This window comes from Lathamus discolor, chromosome 3, assembly GCF_037157495.1.
Source record: "Lathamus discolor isolate bLatDis1 chromosome 3, bLatDis1.hap1, whole genome shotgun sequence".
Taxonomy (NCBI): domain Eukaryota; kingdom Metazoa; phylum Chordata; class Aves; order Psittaciformes; family Psittacidae; genus Lathamus; species Lathamus discolor.
Window position 1 is genome coordinate 101,288,977 of NC_088886.1, and position 21,007 is coordinate 101,309,983.

At 39.5% G+C, this 21,007-nt stretch overlaps 1 protein-coding gene across 3 annotated transcripts in view; it reads left to right on the forward strand.

Moving 5' to 3' along the window:
• GRID1 (glutamate ionotropic receptor delta type subunit 1) overlaps nt 1-21,007 on the forward strand; it is a 539,323-nt gene that overhangs the window by 424,457 nt on the left and 93,859 nt on the right. For all 3 annotated transcript variants that reach the window (XM_065670830.1, XM_065670832.1, XM_065670833.1), the window contains 3 exons: nt 4,956-5,129; nt 18,668-18,829; nt 20,011-20,130. In XM_065670830.1, the coding sequence (XP_065526902.1) occupies nt 4,956-5,129; nt 18,668-18,829; nt 20,011-20,130 (456 nt within the window). The remainder of the gene's footprint in view (nt 1-4,955; nt 5,130-18,667; nt 18,830-20,010; nt 20,131-21,007) is intronic.

Below are 21,007 nucleotides of genomic sequence, written 5' to 3' on the forward strand. Positions count from 1 at the left end.
TAGTGAAAATTTCATTACATTAGTTCCTTACTGTCCAAATGAATTACACAGAAACAATGTCAGTCAGCTAGGAGCAAGGTTAGTTGAGCTTTGACGATTTATCAGTGAAATCCGCATTAAAGTTACTGGTGTTTTGTTGGGTTTTTTTGTTTGTTTTGTGCAGCTTTTCATAACTATCAATTCATGTGCTTTTCTTCCTTTTTTCTTATTTTATTTGTGAGATAGTTACTTTTTAGTATGGAATAGTATTTTGACAAATCAGAGGATCTTTTACTGTATAGGCACTCACTACTATCTGAGAAAGACTTTCGGAGACCAAGTACAGAGTCCTTATATCTAGAAACAGAGCTAATTCAATTAAATTATAAATACATCCCTGTAGAGATTTTTAGGAATATCAGGTAAAAGGAAGAGAAGTTGAGGTAGTGTTGGATGTGTGGGAGGAAGATGAGGATGGGCGTGGGACAGGTAGTCATGCAGACTTTTATTAGATTATTTTCTGTGCTATGAAAAATGGATTGTGCTCTTGCCTTAAAAGATTAACCTTTATATATATAAGTGTGTGTGTGTGCATCTGTCCATGTGAGCTGCAGTAAAGCCAGCATAATGTTAAAGTTGAATAAATTTATCCACGGGGTAAGCTGTGACTAATATTTTTTTAAAAAAGCTAATTGAAGGATGTTTTCTGGCTTTTCAGCAAATCAACAACTGCCCCTTAATAGAGGTATGTAGTACATTGAGGGGAATTAGAATAACCCAACAAACAGTATTGATCCTAATGCAGAAATTCCACATAAATTTGTAGCTTGTCTCCATGAGCATCCTTGTCTTCATTGTCATTCAGTTTAATCCTCCAGTTTTCTCATGAATGTACTTTCTGGAAATCTGTTTTGGTTCTTTAAATGATTAATGCCATTAAAATTTATAATTTTCTGTCATTACCTCTAGGAACATAGAGATTGTAATGTGAAACATAATTGCCTCATTTTGCAATTTGTGTTATGATGGTTGAGCACGACTAGAGCAGATTTAAATATTCCCCTGATCAATATGGCTAGGTATTGCAAGCTAACTGAAGTTCTTTGTGTACAGGTAAATAAATAGATAAATGAATTCCCCAAATGACCAATATCTGTGTGTATGTAAATAGATAAATGAATCCCACAACTTCTTGAAGAGTAATCTTTGCCTTTAGTAAACCACATGAACAGAAAATACAGTGTTTAAAGGAACACCCCTTCAGTGTTGAATTGGGTAGTGAGAACTGCTACTAGCCTAGGTTAATAGTCAGTCTTGCACTTATGTCTACCTACCAAAATATTTAAGCACTCCCTAAAATGTTGGGAATAGCTAAATTCTTTCCCTTAGTAAAGGAAAAATCCAGAATAAGAGAACTTAAGTAGGAAAACCTCTTTCATTCCTGGGTAAAGTTCTCTCCCTCCACCCTCTTTCAAAAAATTCAATACTTACAGGTCTGAGTGCGGATTGCTATTAAAGGTGCAAAGCAATAGAGAGTTAGGCTCTTTACCCTTCCTTAAAGCATATCGCTGAAATAAGCAGAAGCCACTATCTATATTAAGTCAAGATTTACCCTACATTGCAGTAGGAACATCATGCGATCGTGAAAGCCAAAAGGAGGGCATGTGATAAGGAATTTTGGAAGGAGTGCTAGCCTGGCCATACCAGCTGGTAAGCTCTGCTTAGAATACAACATTCACACATGGCATCAAAGGCAATTACTATGTGGAGTCTTGTGCTGTGTAATGATCCAAGGACAAGATTGGAAATTTGGGGTACGTTTGTTTGGAAAAAAAAACCCAAACAACAAAACCCTCTTGTACCAAATTCAGTTTTTTACTTAGTTTCACAGTGTAAAGAACATTTTCATATAATGTGCAGGAAAGAAAATGCTTTGCTTTAAAAAATATAACTAGATGAATAGACTTTAATGGCAAGATCAGTGTGAAATGTTTTTTCCCTTGGGACTCCCTTGGGACTTCAAGAACTACCTTTTTGATATATGCTGTTATTCTGAGGGGTGTAAAATAAGAGCCAGCTTCACATACCCTTGTTTGTTTTTTATGGGTTGATGTTTTGGTTGTTTTTTATGGGTTGATGTTCTGGTTTCCCCCTCTCCCCCCCCCCCCCCCCCCGCCATTTATCACAGCAGAATGTAGGTGACTTTTCTGTGTGTGACCTTTAAGGTTTCATGAGCTGCTAAGCCAGGACTGTGTTTGGCAGTGTTCAAGGCCAGGTTGGACAGAGCCTTGGGTGGTATGGTTTAGTGTCAGGTGTCCCCACCCATGGCAGAGGGGTTGGAACTAGATGACTTTAAGGTCCTTTCCAACCCTAACTGTTCTATGATTCTATGACTGCAAGCCTTCTGGAAGCAAGTCTGCAGGGACTGCCAGTGCCAGGCAAGAGAAAGGGGTGCACTCCCCAGGCCAGGGAAGCTGTAGCTGGGCTGCTCTTGTGTGGGATGGTGGTGACCTACATTTCAGACACTCAGCCATGCTTTTCTGCTCCTGGACCTTCCATAGGTGCCCTGTGACGCTGCCTGTGGCTGTACCACCTTGTGAACTGGCATGGAAAGGCCCATAGTTACCTTAGGGTTTTAGAGCACCAGTTTAAAAAATGCAGACATAGACCTTTTGATCTTATCTCTTTTTTTTTTTTTCTGTGCTTTTACATTTGTAAAAAGGAATCTAATTTCTAAAAGGTGTGGATAATTTGTTGGTATAAATGTCCATCAGCTGGAAAAAAAACAGGAGCTTTGTTGCCTTTGGCATTATATACTGAATTGGGGTGTTGAAAGATTTAACTACTGTAAGCTGTCCACACAGAAAAAGGTGTCACTTTCAGAGTCAGATTTAGCCCGATTTAGGTTCTGAATTTCCTTCTAGAGGCTCCCTGCCGTTTTAGTTCTCCAGCTGTATAGTAACTAGGGTTTGACACTCAGGACTCACTTGGTGCCTGTAGCTAAGTGGGAAGAACCAGGGTTAATGTGTCTGACACAGCTGTCCTCCTCCACTACCTTACTTCTGGAATCCCACGAAGAAGCACATATAGGCTTACAAGTTTCAGGTCAAGCATTTTCACACAGGTTATGATATGTCTTTGAAAGGCTGTGCACCACTTGGGGAGGACACAAAATGTGTGGTGTGAGGTGAACTGAAGGTTTGGATGATTCATGATCTTTTTCTTTTTTCTGTTTGAAACCACTCAGTCTGAATTTGCCTGCCAAGGGATGCAGCCTAAGAGGTTATGATTTAAAGCTATCCCGTAAAATTGTCTTTCCTTCAGACTGCAGCTTAGACACACTGTGTGGTTTAATACCCTTCAGTCCCTCAGAAAGAAATCCAAGGCAGCAGTCTAGAGGGTCTGTGGGTCTGCTCTGGTGCCTTCCTGCAAGGCTACAGATGCCTCCCAGCGTTTTCTATTAAGCCTCAAAATTTTTAGCTTCTATAAGGATGTATTTATTTTCTGTTTTCATGCCACACCAGCTGGTCTGTTGTTAATGCAATGAATTTCACCTTCTGCAAAGTTAAAAATTCATGTTCCTAAAAATGATGGGAAATCAGCAAAGAACTAAAGTGAGCCAAAGCTACAGTACTAGTCAACTGTAACAATTATAATAACCCCATGGTCATTTCATTCACAGCTTGACAGAGAAAATGGCAAGAAAACTTTTTTATTTTTTTTCTTGAATGTTTAAAGTGTAAGGCCAGGGTCATTTCTGTTGATGACACATCGGAAGGTGTGAGCCTTGTTGACCAAGTACAGCCACATGCATTATCTGCAGCCCCCACTACCCTGCAATGGACTGAGAACAGTCCTGTGCAGGCTGGAGAATGAGTTGGCCCAGCTGTGCAGCCAGTGCAGCCAACATATGCTGGAGATGTGCTGATGTGACTTGCAGATGCTGCTGGTGGCAGTGGTAAGGAGTTGGGATGTAAAGATGCTGTCTGCTGAGGAGGCACCAGTGGGAAAAAATACAGTCAGTGGTGCCACTGCCTGTCCTTCTCCACAGTGAACTCTTGGCAGGAAATAACCATCAGAAGCTCTGCCACTGTTATGATTTCAGGATCAGCTAAGCCCGTGATTTTCAAATTATTTACTGTGGTGTAAACCAAGAGGTTCTGTTTTTGTGGCCTTTTCAACATACATAGAGCACATAGTTGAGTTGATTTCAGTTGCAATGTAGGGGCAATAAATGCAAGCTCTCTCCCTGGATGGATTAGGAGTCTGGGATATGGAAAGGTCCGCAAAGATGCTTTAGATGGTGCAAAGCCTAGAAAGACAAGCAGCCTGTACTTGACATCTTGTATCTTATCCAAAATTATTCTTGGTGCAGAAACTTGCATTCCTAAATGTGCCAATCCCTTGATGAAGTTTCTCCTTTTTTTTCATTTCCTAATACAGATAACCTCAAAAGACTTCCTTGAGTCATTATCAGGATTAGTCTGGAGAAATTATCTACTGTTCTTATGGGAAAAGTACTTGCTTGTAATATTGTTCTCAGGGTGTAAGGGATGTATTTCCTAAAGGTAGTTTCCATTTTCCATTTTCCATTTTGTTCTGAGTATGTAGTGAGGTTCTGTTCTGTTAAACCAAAACTTTTTCTACACAGATTTATTTTCAGCGTTGTTTTTAACTTGGAAGCCTATTGGGACCACCTTTTTTTTAATGAGGAACTATGTCTGCAGTATGTTATTATTGCCAAGATAGATGTTAAGCTGTTTTCTTTTGTTTCAGATGATATGTAAAATAATAGCCTTGTTGTTACAAAACACAAAATAAGAACATTTGGCATAGACAAAGTATGTGCATCTGTAACTTTTTTCTTCTATTGTCTTTTTAAAAATATTTATCCAATAATGAAAAGAATATATAAAATGTCTGGACAAATACATGTGTTGTTTTGTTTTTTTTAAATACTGTGTCTCCCTTCACAGGAAATCACTGATAATGAAATATTAGAGTTGGTACATAGTGCTCTGGGGAGGATGACAGTTATCCGGCAAATTTTCCCTCTCTCAAGGGACAATAATCAGAGATGCATGAGGAACAATCACCGAATATCATCGCTGCTGTGTGATCCACAAGAAGGCTATCTTCAGATGCTGCAGGTCAGTAGCTGTGCCCAGAAAAAGAGACCATCTTAGGAATTTGACATAAGAGAGTTTTTCTGTGATTATATTACATCAGAGGAAGAATAAAATGACTACAGATAAATCTGAGCATGTGATCTTTGGTCAACTTTTCTTGACTTTATTATATTTTTTATTTCCCAGGATTGATTGCTTTAGATGTGATGTTATGTCCAGGAAGTGCTAGCAAGTGGTTGCGCTGATTCAGAGCTGATTTTGTGTATTTCATTCCCTTAAGAATCTTCTGTGTAAAAAAAATAAAAGGTTGTGCTATCATAGGCTTGTGGAGTTACTGCATGCTTGTTATATTTATGCCTATTAGACATCTGTTATGAAAAAGTTCATCTGGGAGGATAACAGAACTCTGATAGGTTTTGGGCTGTGCAGCATTTCATACTTGGTTAAATGGACTGAATCCAGCTGATGTATTCAATCTGTCCCATTTGAATAGTCTCAGAAATCTCAAGCAGCTGATAATTGTCAGAGCATGTAAAATATGCACTACTAGATCAAGTTCCAAATTTTGCTAACAGATTTGACTCTGGTGTAAGCAACATCTTAAAATTTCTTGGCAATTTATCACATATATCAGATTTTTTCTGCAGTAATTTAAACGTAATCTTAGGTGCTATTTCCAAAGATAGTTCAGTAATTTAGAAACATGGGTTTTGGGCTTATGATGGGTCTTCATGTGTTTCTGATTTACTTTAGACACAGTAAGAATCCCATTTGTATCACTGTTGAAGCTGTTAACTAAAACTGAAAACCTTAGAGAGACAGAATATAATCTTGATTATAACCCTTTTATTGCAGATTTAGGCTTAACCTGAGATAGACTGAGTGAGGACACAAGTGGCTGAAGCTCCGAGTTGGCAGGTGTGGGTATTGTAAGACTAGAATGGCCTTGTTTAGCCTGTTGGCAGTGTGGACTGCTGCAGCTTGGTCAGGAAGGCAGTGTGGAGTGAGTGGTCCTTACAGAGGGAACTCATGCAAGCTTGGAAGAGTTTCTGAAGAGCAAGGTGTGAGGCTTACGGAAAAAGGAAAAGTAGGGAGAGTCTCAGGAAAAGTGGGTAGGTCAAGATTCCCCAAGGAACATGGATGGGGATCTCTGTTTTACTTATTTGTGCTGTATTAAAAAGTTGTAACTGCCGATTGAAATCCTCTAAGAGATGGATAGGGATGTTTCCTTCTTGAAGACAACCTCTTGCAACACAGATTCTGTCATAGCAGTGGCAAAGTTTGGGAAATGCCAGTTGTATGTACTGTAGTTCTGAGTACTGGTCTTTTTTTTTCTGCACGGGGGAAAGTCCTTCTTGTCTTGACTTAGGAAGAAAACACTTTTGATCTTTATCTGAGGTATGCTGTAATGAGAACAGGGCGATTTCGGACGATCAAGGCAATTTCCAGTATGATGAAAAGATTAACTATCCTTCACACTATCCTGCACCAACAAATCACTCATTGGTGAGCAGTAGGATTTTGAGTTTTGTTGTCTATGCTGGCTTATGCATAATCTAATTCAGAGTCTCATCTGAAGGGCTCTGAGATCCCTTGCCCTCTCAGCAAGCTCTTATTTGCTAAAACAGTAACTGGTTTGCTAGCATGAACAGCCTTGGGCCCTATTACTAAATTTCATTGACAAGGGCCCTTTGGGAAGGACCCTTTTCCTGCTGATTCCCAAATGTGGGTTTGGAGAAGCAAAACATTCTCAGTTCTTTCCTTCCAGAAATAATATACCAGTTTAGAAACTGTCTTTAAGAGAATGGAACAGTAATGTGCTTTGCCCTTTAGTTACTTCTCTATGAACTTAGAAATGAGAAAGAGATATAAAGAAGTTGTGGAAGGTATAAAGTTTACCTTTTGGAAATTGATTCCATGACTGTCATATTCAGCCATACTGGAATGAAATATTATGAAGGGTGAAGGGCACATGTGAGATCTCTCGAATTAGCTGCCCCCAGTACACCTTGTGTTATCTTTAAGTTTATACAGATTGAATATAGGATGCTTTTAGCATGTGCAGATATATCTGAAGCATTCTGTAGCTGCATCTTTTTCATAGGCTTTGCCAAAACACCTTTTGTGCGTACAAGCTCATATTAGTTTCCATTCATGATTGGCATGTTATTAATGGTCCTGCAATTCAGGTACTTCCAATATTCTGTTTCCTTTTTATTGCTTAAAAAATAGTTTTGACCTTTTGCTGTACAGAAGTACATCACTAAATTACCCTTATTGCCAGAGGCTGCAGTAGCTCCCAGCTCCATGTCAGGCTGCATGAATCCACCAGAGGCGGTGACCGCCTGCAAGCACCAAGTCTTTGTGTTGCTTTGAAGTAGTTTGATTAACACCACAGTTTGGAAATCCCTGGCTCATTCTCCCTTGGGCAATCTCATATTAATAATTCTTTGTTGTCAAGGTAACTTACTAGCCATTGTTGGTTAATTATTTATTTAATGACTTTGAAGAAAAATAAGCTAATCTCTGTCAGCCTCTAACTGAAAGGTTTTTATAGGGGAAAATTTAGCATTTTTATCAAGCTAGCAAAAGAAAGAAACATTTACATCATGGATTATTAACTTTATCCTGGCTAAATTAATGAATTTTTTTTTTTGAACAATCTTGTTCTCAGTGTCTTTAGTACCATATCCTGCAAAGTTGTTTTTCAGTGGGTGATCATCCCAGTTCGGCATTCTGACAAGGCTTTTAAAGATCAGGCTGTTCTGCAAGCTCATCCAAAAACTCATCTGTTCTGAATGCTTTGTGGAAATCCAATCTTATTCCATCAACCCACTTGTCAAAATTTTGCTCATGCCCTTATTTCTTGTACGTATAATATACCCAGCTGGGTTTCTCATTCAACTGGAGAAAAAGCTTTATAAAGTTTCCTATCTTGGTCATTTTATTTGAGTACAGAGGACTATAGAATCATAGAATCATAGAATAGTTAGGGTTGGAAAGGACCTCAAGATCATCTAGTTCCAACCCCCCTGCCATGGACAGGGACACCTCACACTAAACCATCCCACACAAGGCTTCATCCAACCTGGCCTTGAACACTGCCAGGGATGGAGCACTCACAACCTCCCTGGGCAACCAATTCCAGTGCCTCACCACCCTAACAGGAAAGAATTTCCTCCTTATATCCAATCTAAACTTCCCCTGTTTAAGTTTTAACCCGTTACCCCTTGTCCTTTCACTACAGTCCCTGACGAAGAGTCCCTCCCCAGTATCCCTATAGGCCCCCTTCAGATACTGTAAGGCTGCTATGAGGTCTCCACACAGCCTTCTCTTCTCCAGGCTGAACAGACCCAACTTTCTCAGCCTATCTTCATACGGGAGGTGCTCCAGTCCCCTGATTATCCTCGTGGCCCTCCTCTGGACTTGTTCCAGCAGTTCCATGTCCTTTTTATGTTGAGGACACCAGAACTGCACACAATACTCCAGGTGAGGTCTCACAAAAGCAGAGTAGAGGGGCAGGATCACCTCCTTCGACCTGCTGGTCACGCTCCTTTTGATGCAGCCCAGGATACGGTTGGCTTTCTGGGCTGCGAGCGTACGCTGCCGGCTCATGTTCATTTTCTCATCGACTAGCACCCCCACGTCCTTCTCTGCAGGGCCGCTCTGAATCTCTTCCCTTTCTTATTCTTCCTATATGATTTTCTGCATCCATCTCTCTTACTCTTGTAAGTGGAAAACAGACAGTTTAGAACTTGCTGTCTTCCATTGGCTGTGATTACTCTGTGGCTTGGGCCATCAGCACTGTCAGTATTGCCTCATCTGGAGAGGGAGTCCTGGTTAGAACTTGTATGTATCCCTGCATGTTGACTTGTGTTTAGTAGGATTACTGCTATTAAACTGTTTAGATTATTTCAGACATAGTCTTACAGAGTCAATTTGAAGAAATTTTAATGCATAACCCACTTTTTTCCAAAATCTTTCTCTTTAAATGTTATTTTCCATCTACAAACCCAGTTTTCGTTCTTTCATCAGTTTTTTCATGATGTGCTGATAAACTCAAAATCAATCTGTTATATGTTTTTGAAGAAAGTTCTCTTTCGAAATGCAAGTTCCATTAGTTTGTTTCTTCCTATATTTACCATTTATACAGTTAATAAGTTCAATCTATGTGAGATTCTATTTAGTTTAAAACATATTACATGGGAACAGTGTATCTGAAATAATTTAACATGGTCCAAAATATATAAGATTAAAAAGGTAAAGAGAAAACCCCAGCAAACTATGTCACAAAATTAATGACGTTATTCTCACAGGATTCAGAGTTCAGCCTCTCTGCTGAAGAACTTATTACAGGCATTGCTTTGCCATATTTGAAGAGATGTTGAGAAGTGTGGGAGGGTATTCATGGAAACAGCTATTCTTCTCTCTGTGTAAAAATTTCATTCTTCAAAGACTTGACCATCAGATATCTTTGTAGGCATCTCTTAGCAGTTGCTCCTACACAACTGTGTTTTTATTCATGAACTCTCTTCAGAATTTACTGCAATTTAACTACTGTAAGTGGAGATATTTTTTAGAGACCTGTTTAGCTGCCTAAGCTTCAGGGCATGATCCTGTAGTTTTGTCCAATTAAATAGTCTTACTCTCATTTGACCTGTTTACATAGCTGTTAAGTGTTACTGGGGGCAGTAAATATTGATTAAGCCCTTTTAAAGCATTTCCTTTCTCCAGTAAAGGATTGGCGAGCCTCATTTTAATTTTCCTTTCACTATAAACCTATAATTCCATGTCTCTTTAGCAAAGTTTAATTTGAACTTCTGGCCCAATATTCAGGTGCAGTGAGACTGTTTGAGTACCACATGAATGAAAAATATCCTTTACTGCACATTGCATGACATATTCTTTCCCTGAAGCCCAATGACATGTATTCTATACAAGCTGCATTAGCATAATTGGTTAAAACACCAAACAACCATGGGTGCCTTCTGGCCACATGGGATTTTGTGAGCACTGTGGAGGCTAGAACCACAGATACTCTCTGGAGCAGGATTTTCCTCTCTGCTCAAACTACCTTTTTTAACTGCTGGAGTTCTCTATTCGTGTCATTATTTCGTTGAATATTTGTTCAGTGCTTTATCAGGCATTGGACAGCGGTGGCTAGAAAAAAGGGTCAGTGCCTCTGTTTTTCATTTTTTACTGCCTCTGAAACCTAATTTGCACACATATTTATTTGTAAATGAGGGAGGGTAAAGTTATAATCTTATACTCTGCTTTGCAATTCCAATACTACCTCTTGTGCTCCTACCTGAGTCTTGGTTGTGTTCAGTTTTCTTTATCAAATATCTTCTGCTAGACTTTCTCTGGACAGTTAGTGTTAGCTGTGCCAAATTCTTGAGATGTTTAGTAAGCAAACTGCAACTAACAAGCTTGGGCAATCAAGGCCTGTGATTATTAATGTTATGTATATTAATACATATAACAGTATTAATGTTAGCATGTTATAATAAGAAAACACTTATGATACTCAAATAGCTGAAGGACAGTGAAAATTCATAGAATAAAAACTGAGGGTAGGGAAAAGTGGTGTGACGTGCAACTCAGTAAAAATAGAAAAAAATAAAAAGGAAACAAAAGCTGTTGATCATTTAAAACCTCGGATTCTGAGAGTGCAGTCTTCCAAAGAAATCTTCAGAGGCCTCATTGTTTGAGGTACTTAAAACTAGAATGGGCAAAGCACTAAATAATACACTAGTTAGATTCCTTACTGTCGGAAGGCTTGAATGAATATACAATTGAGGACTGTTTTTCTGTGCTTTTTGGAAAATTTTATTCAGGCTTTCATTTACCTCAGTGTTAATAAATAGCCCTTTGGAAGTTTGAAGTTGACATTTGAGTCTTCAGTGAATGTTTGTTTTTTGACTCTGGTTTTCGCATGAATGCCAGACTGCTGGCTGTGATTTTGTTCTCCGTGAGTAGCAAAGCATGCATTTAAAGGCATTCACACAAAGTCTCACAACGGGCTCTGCAAATGAGACAGGCTGATTAAGCGGGGGCCAGGCCAGGAGCTGTGGCAGCCACCCCCCACTCCCACAAAGGGCAGCCCTAGGGAGAGCTGTGAGCACAGCAGGCAAACAGGGCGGCTTGCAGCAAGCAGTCAGTGGTTTGTATGGGAGGGCACTTAAAAGGAGGGCCCTTAAAAGGAGGGCCATTCCACTGGCCGAGTGGAGACTTGAGGGACACACAACCCAGCAACCAGACGCCATTCTGTAACCATCTACACGGATCAGGGGCACCCATCGTACCTGACCGTCAAGACAGAATGGCAGGAGCTTCTCTGAGAGCAAAAGCTGCAGCTGCAGCTGGAGGCTCAGCACCAGCTGCCCTGGTGGCGGCTGATGCCCCCACCCACATGGAGCTGCTGCAGGGAGAGGCTGTAGTGCAGACTCCAGACTGCAGGAATTTCCCAGACCTTTCTCCTGGAGCAGGGACAGGCAGCAGACCTGCCTCTGCAGAAGGTGTGCCCAGGTGGAGGACCTCCCGCAGCAAGTAGGCTGAGCTGCAGGAGGCAGTAAGAAGGCTAGGTAACATCAGGGAGGCTGAGAGGGAGTTAGATAGCTGGTTCCAAGCACAGTCTGCAGTGGACCCACCGCCCACAGCCAAGCAGCCAAAACCTCCCCTACTGGCACACACATAAGGGAGGAGGGTCAGAATGCAGAAGAGTTGAATATTGCAACAGCAAGGACCCACAGGAGGAAGAGACTTCACCTGAAGCCTGAGGTGTCCTTCCAGAACTGCTTCACTGCTCTGCAGACTAGAGAGGAAAGACCCATCACATCAGGACAGAAGCTGGAGCTGAGTAAGGCAGCTGATCCTCTGACCCTGTATAACAACCAGCGCCACTAAGAAAAGGCAAAGGGTGATGGTAGTAGGTGACTCTCTTCCGAGAGGTAGGGACGCACCCATTTGCTGACCTGATGCACTCTCTAGAGAGGTGTTCTGCTCACCAGGGGGTTGTATCAGGGATGTCACTGAGAGACTACCAAGCCTCCTACAGTCCACCGATTACTATATCTGTGGCTTTTGTTTCATGTGGGGACCAGTGATACATCCAGAAGCAGCCTGACGAGTATCTAAAAGGATTACAGAGCCCTGGGAGCAGCAGTAAGGGACCCTGGATCACAGGTAGTTCCTTCATCAGTCCTTCTGCTCAAAGGGAAGGGGGTTTGAAGGGGCCAGTCAAATCTCGTGAATCAACAGGTGGTTAAGGGACTGGTGCCATAGCCGGAGGCTTGGCTACTTAGGCCATGGGACTCTGAGAAAACAGGTCTGCTGGGAGCTGATGGGCCCATCTGTCAGAGAAGGGGAAGAGCATCTTCAGTCATAGGCTTGCCAAGATTCTTAGAGCAGTGAGAACACCAAGCTTGCTACCCTGGACTTCAGGAGAGCAGACTTTGGCGTCTTCAGGGATCTGCTGAGTAGAGTACCATGGCATAGAGCCCTGGAGGGAAGACGGGCCCCAAAAAGCTGGTTAATATTCAAGGATCACCTCCTCCAAGCTCAGGAGTGATGCATCCCGACAAAGAGGAAGTCAGGCAAGAATGCCATATGGCCTCTGTAGATGAACAAGGAACTCTTGGAAGAACTCCAACACAAAAAGGAAGCCTACAGAGGGTGGAAGCAAGGATGGGTAGCCTGGGAGGAATACAGAGAAATTGTTCAAGCAGCCAAGGATCAGGTTAGGAAAGTTAAAGCCTTGATAGAATTAAATCTGGCCAGCGATGTCAAGGGTAACAAGAAAAGCATCTATAGGTACATTGTTGATAAAAGGAAGACTTGGGAAAATGTGGTCCCTCTATGGAAGGAAACAGGAGACCTAGTTACCCAGAACATGGAAGAAGGCTGAGGTACTCAGTGACTTTTTTGCCTTGGTCTTCACCACCAAGTGCTCCATCCGCAACTCCCAAGTTGCAGAAGACAAATGCAGGGACTAGGAGAATAAAGAACCATCTGCTGTAGGAGAAGGTCAGGTTTGTGACTGTCTTAAGGAAGCTGATTCTCTTCTATTCTGCTCTTGTGAGACCCTTTGTGGAGTACTGCATTCAGCTCTGGGGCCCCCAACACAAGAAGGACATGTACCTGCTTGAGTGAGCCCAGAGGAGGGCCAGGAAAATGATCAGAAGGCTCAAGCACTTCTTCTATTGAGGCAGGCTGAGAGAGTTGGTCTTGTTCAGCCTGAAGAAGAGAAGGCTCCAGTGGGACCTTAGGATCAGCTTCTATTACCTAAAGGGGGCCTATAGGAAAGCTGGAGAGGGAATTTTTGCAAGAGTGTAAATACAGGCTAGGATGTGTCCTATCACATGTAATGATAGGACAACAGGGAATGGTTATAAACTTGAGGAGGGCAGATTTAGATTAGATCTAAGGAAGAAGATTTTTACTGAGAGTGGTGAGACATTGGCACAGGTTGCCCTGAGAAGCTGTGGCTGCCCCATCCCTGGAAGTGTTCAAGGCCGGGTTGGATGAGGCTTTGAGCAACCTGGTCTAGTGGAAGGTGTCTCTGCCCAATGCACTGGTGGTTGGAACTAGAGAATCATTAAGGTCCTTTCCAACCCAAACCATTCTATCATTGTATGAAACTAATTTAAGAAAATTAAATAGTTCAAATTTTCAGTCTCTGCACTCTAAAAATATCCTTGTAAGCACAGCATCGTACCATAAGTAAACCATTAATTTTCACTGCTCCTACTAAGATGCGTTCTGTCATTAGAGACACAAGCTCATAACTGCGTTTGGCAGTACTTGAACTTTGAAAGTTGAAACACAGTTTCAGGGCACGGTGGTGTATGCATATGCAAGCACAACGATATCACTCCCCAGGCAGCAAGTGTTTCTGATGCTGGCAGGCTGCATTTGGTCTATGCTCCTCTTCCATCTGCTTCATCCTTGGAGCTGACTGCTGTGGCCTCTCAGAGGGTGATTTTGGCAGCAGTGAGGTACAGATGCCCGGCTTGGGAATGAGTTTTCGAAGCAGTGGCCTCTGGGTGTCAGCTTGTCTTCCCAGCTGGTCTCTTCAGTGGTCCTCTCTGGCTAGACTTCTGGCACTGCTAGCAACTCAGAAGTTGAGGTCAGTCTTTGTGGCTTGCTGGTCTTTCCAGAAGAGCACTTGTCTATAATTAGTGCCTCTGAAGGAGTGAAAAGCTATCTTTATATATAACTTCAAAAGTTATATATAAGTTCACTCTGGAAAACCTCATGAATTTCACATAAAAACTTGTATAAAATGACATTTAATCATGTGATAGGGTGAGATTTCCACTGTCATTCAAAGTTTCTGCTCTGGTCTAATAGTGTATGGTGGATTTTTAATTTATTGCAAAATAAATCTTCATAAAGTTTGGAATAATTTGCAGAAGGTATACCAAAACATGATTAAAATTACTCATGTACAGGGCATGCTCTTGAATATATTGGTGAAAGAGCAGGCAGATATATATCCTCTTTTCTGTTCCCCCTGTGAATATATAAATGGGGGAAATAAAAATTGCTTCAGAGCTTGGAAAACCCAAAGTAGGCAAATACATTCCCTTGCCTTTATTTCTGTCTTGCTTTGCTACTAATTGTGAATGCTACCTGAAGACTGATTTTTATATTTACTATATTCTCATGCCTCTGACAGCAATGGTGGAGAGTAGAGCTAATTCCTTGGGGTATCTCACAAATTCCCTTTCAGTGGTAAGTCTATATTCAGAGGGAGTTTGATAGCTGAAAATTAAAATATGTGTGCAGTTGCAGTAACAAGAGCATACAGGCTTTGTCCACTGACCTCTTTTTCTTTTCACAGTATTGATATTCTTGAGGTTATAGCAAACTCATGTTGGAAATACAATGTAGTACATACACAAACATTTTGCTGTATTAAAAGGAATATAATAGAAAATAAAGAAAATTATTATAGCCCTGGATTTACTGTGTGACTGGGCCAGAATTTCTGTGGCTTGTTGTAAGTAACTTTTTTCTACAAGGGAATACATACATAGTAGTGAATTTAGATAGAAAGTTAATACTGTCTTGAGGAGAAAAGTGTCTCTGAGGTATTTAAATATTCTTATTTTTCTACCTCAGAAAGGAATTAGGAAAAAATAAGGTAAAAAATATACTTCCCAGTAATTTAATAATATATCTTCCTGTAAGTATTGAAGGAATCAACTCTTCAGCTACACTCACACAACGCTACTTAGGCATCATATTAGACCTGGTTCCAAAACTCTGTTTTCCAGCGTAAAGCTAGTTTCCATTTGGGATTAGGTAAAGACATTCAATCCGTGCTATTATGGATGTTCAGGAGCTGAATTTTGCTCTGCATGCTGTGAGTGATCAAAAGGACATTATTTTTTAAGTTACCAGAATATTTTTGGTTGTTCTTATTTGTTTTTTGTACTTCAAAGAAGTGATTCTTGACCTAGTGGACTACCAAAACAATGCTATCATGTGAATGCCCTTCTTTCTCTTGTTTAAAACAAACTCACTGTCTACATTCTGAATTTTAATCACTGTGTAAAACCGGATACTTTGAGTCATGCATTGTAAGTTTCAAAGGGTTCTGCCCTTAGTAGGGTGGACTTCTATATTTTGTGTTAACTTATGCCTTAATTAGTAGACTGAACAAATAAAGTATTAAAAAAAAGATAATTGATTTTCTTAATATTACAAATATAGCCTTGGTTCTGTAGGTTAGGCTGCTGTTTTCTTCCTAGCTTACGTGTTTTTTATTCTAAAAAAGAAGTGTTGATTGCCTAAATAAAATTCAACATACTCTTTTCTGTAGGATAGTAACTCTTCAGTGAGTAGGGGATAAAATGTAGTAATGCAAGCATGTAATTTTTACTAGAGTAAATAGAGTGTGATTATATGAAAAAATTAATTTTGCTGATTAAAAAGTACCATATAGTCTTTTTTTTTTTTTTCTTAACAATTCTCTCAGTAGAACAGAACTAGAGTGGCAAAATACTATATTTTGCAAAATACTGTATGGATAAGTGTACAACAGGACTTGCAAAATATTCTTTCTGTGGCAAAAATTGACTTGCTGTGTTCTGTGCAACATTTTCTTCCGCCTTGGTATATATCTCCAGATGTATGACAGAAGGACGTAAATAGTGGGAAACTCCTCTTGTGCAGACCTTTCCTTGCTGTCAGTTTATATTATTCTTTCAAAAGGAAATCATGAAACAATAGTGATACAAAATCTGTCATAGGTCTAACTGAATTATGAGGATTAGATTGATAAACACAATATTGTTTTGTTTTGCTCTACAGCATAAGAGTAATTTGACTTGGATGCATGGTCATGTAGATTCTCAAAAGCAGTTTTCTCAAGCTTTCAGTCAATTATACATGCAGAACTGTGGCTGTTTCTCTAAAAGCATAAAAAAAAAAAAAAAGAAGGAAAGCAGTGTACCCAAGTGCATCTTATATTTTGCCCTAGAGCTCTGCTAACAAATCAGGCAAGCTGTTTTGGGGAACTGAGGCTGCAATTTTCTAGAATTGAAGAACTGTGCCAAACCAAGAAAATGAAAAGCATTTCTGATTTGTGGTGGCAGCAGACAATGAGTTGTCAGTAAGTGAGGGTATAAAATCATATTCAGCAGGAAGCAGAAAGGATCATGAAAGCACATAAGAAATGGCATTTTTCCTTACGCACATAAAATCTAATTCTAAACAAGTGGGTTTTGTGGTATGTGGTTTGGGGTGGTTTATTTTGTGGGCTGGGCTCTTGTTTTGGTTCCCCCACCCCCACCCCAGAGAGTAGCTTAACACAGAAAAGTGCCCTGTTGAATAAGGATTTGCTTGGTGTCTTTATTTGAAAGTTGTTTGGAAAATATCTGCAGAGTAGGGAGACAAATGCAGCTGACTGAAAGAGACTTAGTTTCTGGGACTCCTATTAACTCTTTAACTACTTGTCCTTCTTGAAAAGAGAGGAAATCTGGAAAGTAGCTGATTTGGAAACTCTTTTAAAACGTAAAGGTTTCACTGGATTAAATAGTAAATATAGTGAATGTGGACTGCTTGTTCAGGAAGGCTGAAAGAAAAGAAGGGAGAGTAGATGGCAACGCCAGATGGGAGAATATCTCAGTGATATTCTTTCATAGGTTTTGTATTATTTTCATTTTACAAACCCTTTTTATATTTAGTCCCTTAAACAAATGGGTATCCTCAACTTCTTTTTATTTTTTTTTATTTTCTTCCTATTTTTAATTCTTTCAAAATACATTTCTCTTTTTACATATTTTGTTCTGTATTACTTCTGCTAGAAGATATTTCAGAGTGCCTAGTTTCTCAATTTGTATTGCTTTCCAGATTATGAAATGTGGAACATTTTGTTTCTGAAGATTAGGATCTCAAAATAGCAGAAATTTACTTGGAGCCAGTGATGCCACAGTAATATAGGAATATAGCTTAAGGTTTCACAGCTGAGTGACATTTTTATAGGAAGTATGCAGCTGTATTAACTTCCAAGTGTAGCCCCTTCCTGGTCTCTAGGCAACATTTTCTGTGTTGAATTAGAGAAATCCAAAAGATAAATGGTAAATCCATGGATCACTGTGAGTAAAAGCTTCAGCTAGAATATCTTTTTAATAATAAAAAAGCTGTATCTGGCAACTGATTCTAACTGAGGTTTGAGTCTGGTAAAGAGTAAATCAATACCCCTGCATCTATGCATAGGTTTGAAGAAGGCTGTTCGTAAACTCCAGAAACAGGTGGATGTTATCTAATTATTTTTTTCAACTCGCTTCTCTCAGCCAACTTTTGTTGCTAATGTTTTACTAATTGCAGTGGATACCACTGCATGTCAAAGATCCGATCTTGCATTGTGTGCCTTGGTTTGAAAAATACTTAGTTGAGCATTACTAGCGTGTTGCTCTTACTAGAGCCTTTCATCAATTATTGTTCTCTTTATTTTGCGTGTAAATTGAAGAATAAGGAGGCTAAAATCAATAGCTGCAGAGAAAGCAGAATAGTAACCAGTGTCCTGTATATTTGGTGGAGAGAGATAAGACCAAAGTAATACTGTAATTTCATCTCCCTCTGTTCTGAACAGCTGCATTAGCATTATATTTTGTTGTGCCAGAAATTACCAAGGAAATGACTCAAAAAGAATAAGAACTTAATTCCATTCTTTCTTCTTTTCCTTGTTGAAAGGACTGGCAAAGTAGCAATCTTTGTCTTTTATTGATAAATAGATGTACTCCTTCTATAGCTTGAGTTTATATTTGAAGTCTGTTCTCTTATGTCTTTATAACATTGCATTGCAGCGGTGCTGGTAATGCACAGGCAATGCAAGTGTGCTAGCGTCCCTTGGCCGGAAGGACTCACGTGCCAGGCAGGAAAGAAGGTGGGAGTGAGCTCTGGTATTTGCCTCAATTGCCTTGACTGTTGAACATATCAAACATATCCAGCTTTTAGTTTCTACTTCTATCTTTTTTTGGATTTGTTTACAGTTTCTTCAAAAGGATGCTTAAATGAACAATGAGGCTCATTCTTATTATTGTTTGCAGGTTTCCAACCTGTACCTGTATGACAGTGTGCTCATGCTGGCCAATGCTTTCCACAGAAAACTGGAGGACAGAAAATGGCACAGCATGGCAAGTTTGAACTGCATGAGGAAATCCACCAAACCTTGGAATGGAGGACGATCCATGTTAGAGACTATTAAGAAGGTGAGAACAGACACACCATAGTTGTGTGAGCAATTGAAAGAGGTGCTATATTCCTACTTGAGATTAGCTTTTCAAGAAGTTTTTAACCTTTATTGAAATTTTATTTGAATTATTACAAGTAATTAACAAGTACCAGGAATGATCTACAGCTATTAAATGAATGATTTATGACAAACAAATTAGAAACACTGCAGTGTTGCTCCAATGGTGTATGTTCTACTTTTGTTCTCATAGCTACCTTTTGGGAAGATAGTGTGGTTAGGAATAGTCATAGAAATTGATGTACGCTTGCATTTTAGTAATTTCTCCAAGAAAAATTAAGGAGCTCGAGGGGCCAACCAACAGAAACATTTAGGACTTAATGTTCCATTTACTACAGCTCAACTAGCTTCATAAGTTAGGCCCAGAGCAAAAGCAATCTGATTTAGCTAAGTTGTCACTAACAGTTACATTGTCTTGCAGCATGTTGAATTACTTAAATATGGACAGTACTGTGGCTTTGCAGATGCATGGTAGCTTCCTGTATGAATGTTATTTGATCATAAATGCTAGTGAAAAAATACTAATTTTTTACTATGCTACCTTTAGCAATTATTCAGAAGAAAACCCCTGTTTCCCCATATATATTGATGAGATAGTTTTCTTCTAGTAAATGATGCAGTTTGGTCAAGTGTTATGTTATGATCTGACCATTCCCAGTGACACCGTCCTTTGTTGCTAAATTAATTCAAAATTTTGTGTTGTTTCAAGCTGCTTTGCTACAAACCCAGAATCAAACTCTGTGGTACTTTCACAGAGAGATTTTAATAATACTTAAATTTTAGATTTTCTTCATGGCTTTCTTGGGAGCACAGCAGGCATACTCTGTTTTGGGCTTTTTGCCTTCGTATTCAGTCCCAGAACTGAACCTCCTGCCCTCAATTACACTGAAAGGGCTGTTGTCTTATGGTTGACCAGGGTCCTTCTCCTCTTTTTTGAGGTCTGTCCCTGTGAATGATGAAGACCTGATGGCTTTCTTCCAAAAGTAATTTTCTAAAATATTTTTCTAAAAAAAAAATTGCTTGTGTCCGGTGCTGCATGTGAGCTATTGAAGAACATTGAATTGCCACATTTGAGTTTGCTGGAGTGTTTATAAAGGCAAATCTGTTCTATTTTAAAATTTCTGAAACTTATTTCCTTAGGGCCATATAACTGGGCTTACTGGTGTTATGGAGTTCAGAGAAGATGGCGCCAACCCCTATGTTCAATTTGAAATACTGGGCACTAGCTACAGCGAAACATTTGGCAAAGATGTGCGGAGGGTAAAGATATGCTTCTTCTTTCTCTCTTTTCCTTAAGTAATACACATTCTACTTCACAGGAGAAAATGTTGTTCTTTAAGAATGAATTAGTGCTACACTCCAGAATAAATTTACTGTAAGAGAAATATTTTCTAACATCTTACACAGTTAAATCTTGAAAGCTAATTTTATATTGCTAGTCAGGAGTCCTGCAAGTTGTTTCCACATGTGCAGTACTGATGCAGTGCCATAACAATACCGTGAACTTAATAGTGAAGTTTACACAATTCTGCTCCTGTATTTTATTTTTAATTAAGATATAGTTGATAAAGCTGGCACTTAGTAAGGAAGCTAAATGAGAATATAAATTACTTAAACACACACGAATGTTTCAAGTATAGCTGCTGCAAGAATTTGAGATAAATAAATATAAAAAACTCAAGAGAAGGTAATTTCCCGAATGGATAATGCTATATAGTGTAAAGGATGACCTATCAATGGTTAGGGATTAGAAGCCAGTTAAAGTAATTCCATGGGATTACTAACATAAATTGTTGTGGGCTGAGGCTACCTTGAATATGTTCATGCAGAGGGGATGCTTCAAAAATACCTAAAACTCTCAATTGAACAGTGAAGTTCCATCTGGAGCCCAAGCTATAAAATGCCCCTGAACTTTAGAACAGGTTGAAATACAGATGTTATAGTCAATAGGTCCTATATTTTATATAGGACCTATAGGTGATCAAACCTATAGGTTTGATTAGCAGAACTGATCAAAGAAGATTCCATGAAGAATTAAATTTTTTTACTTTTTATTTTCTTATCTGACCATTGTTTTCTTAGTTCTCTTTTGATTCACCTGAATTACATGAGTCTAAATGGAAAACTAAGCAAAGAA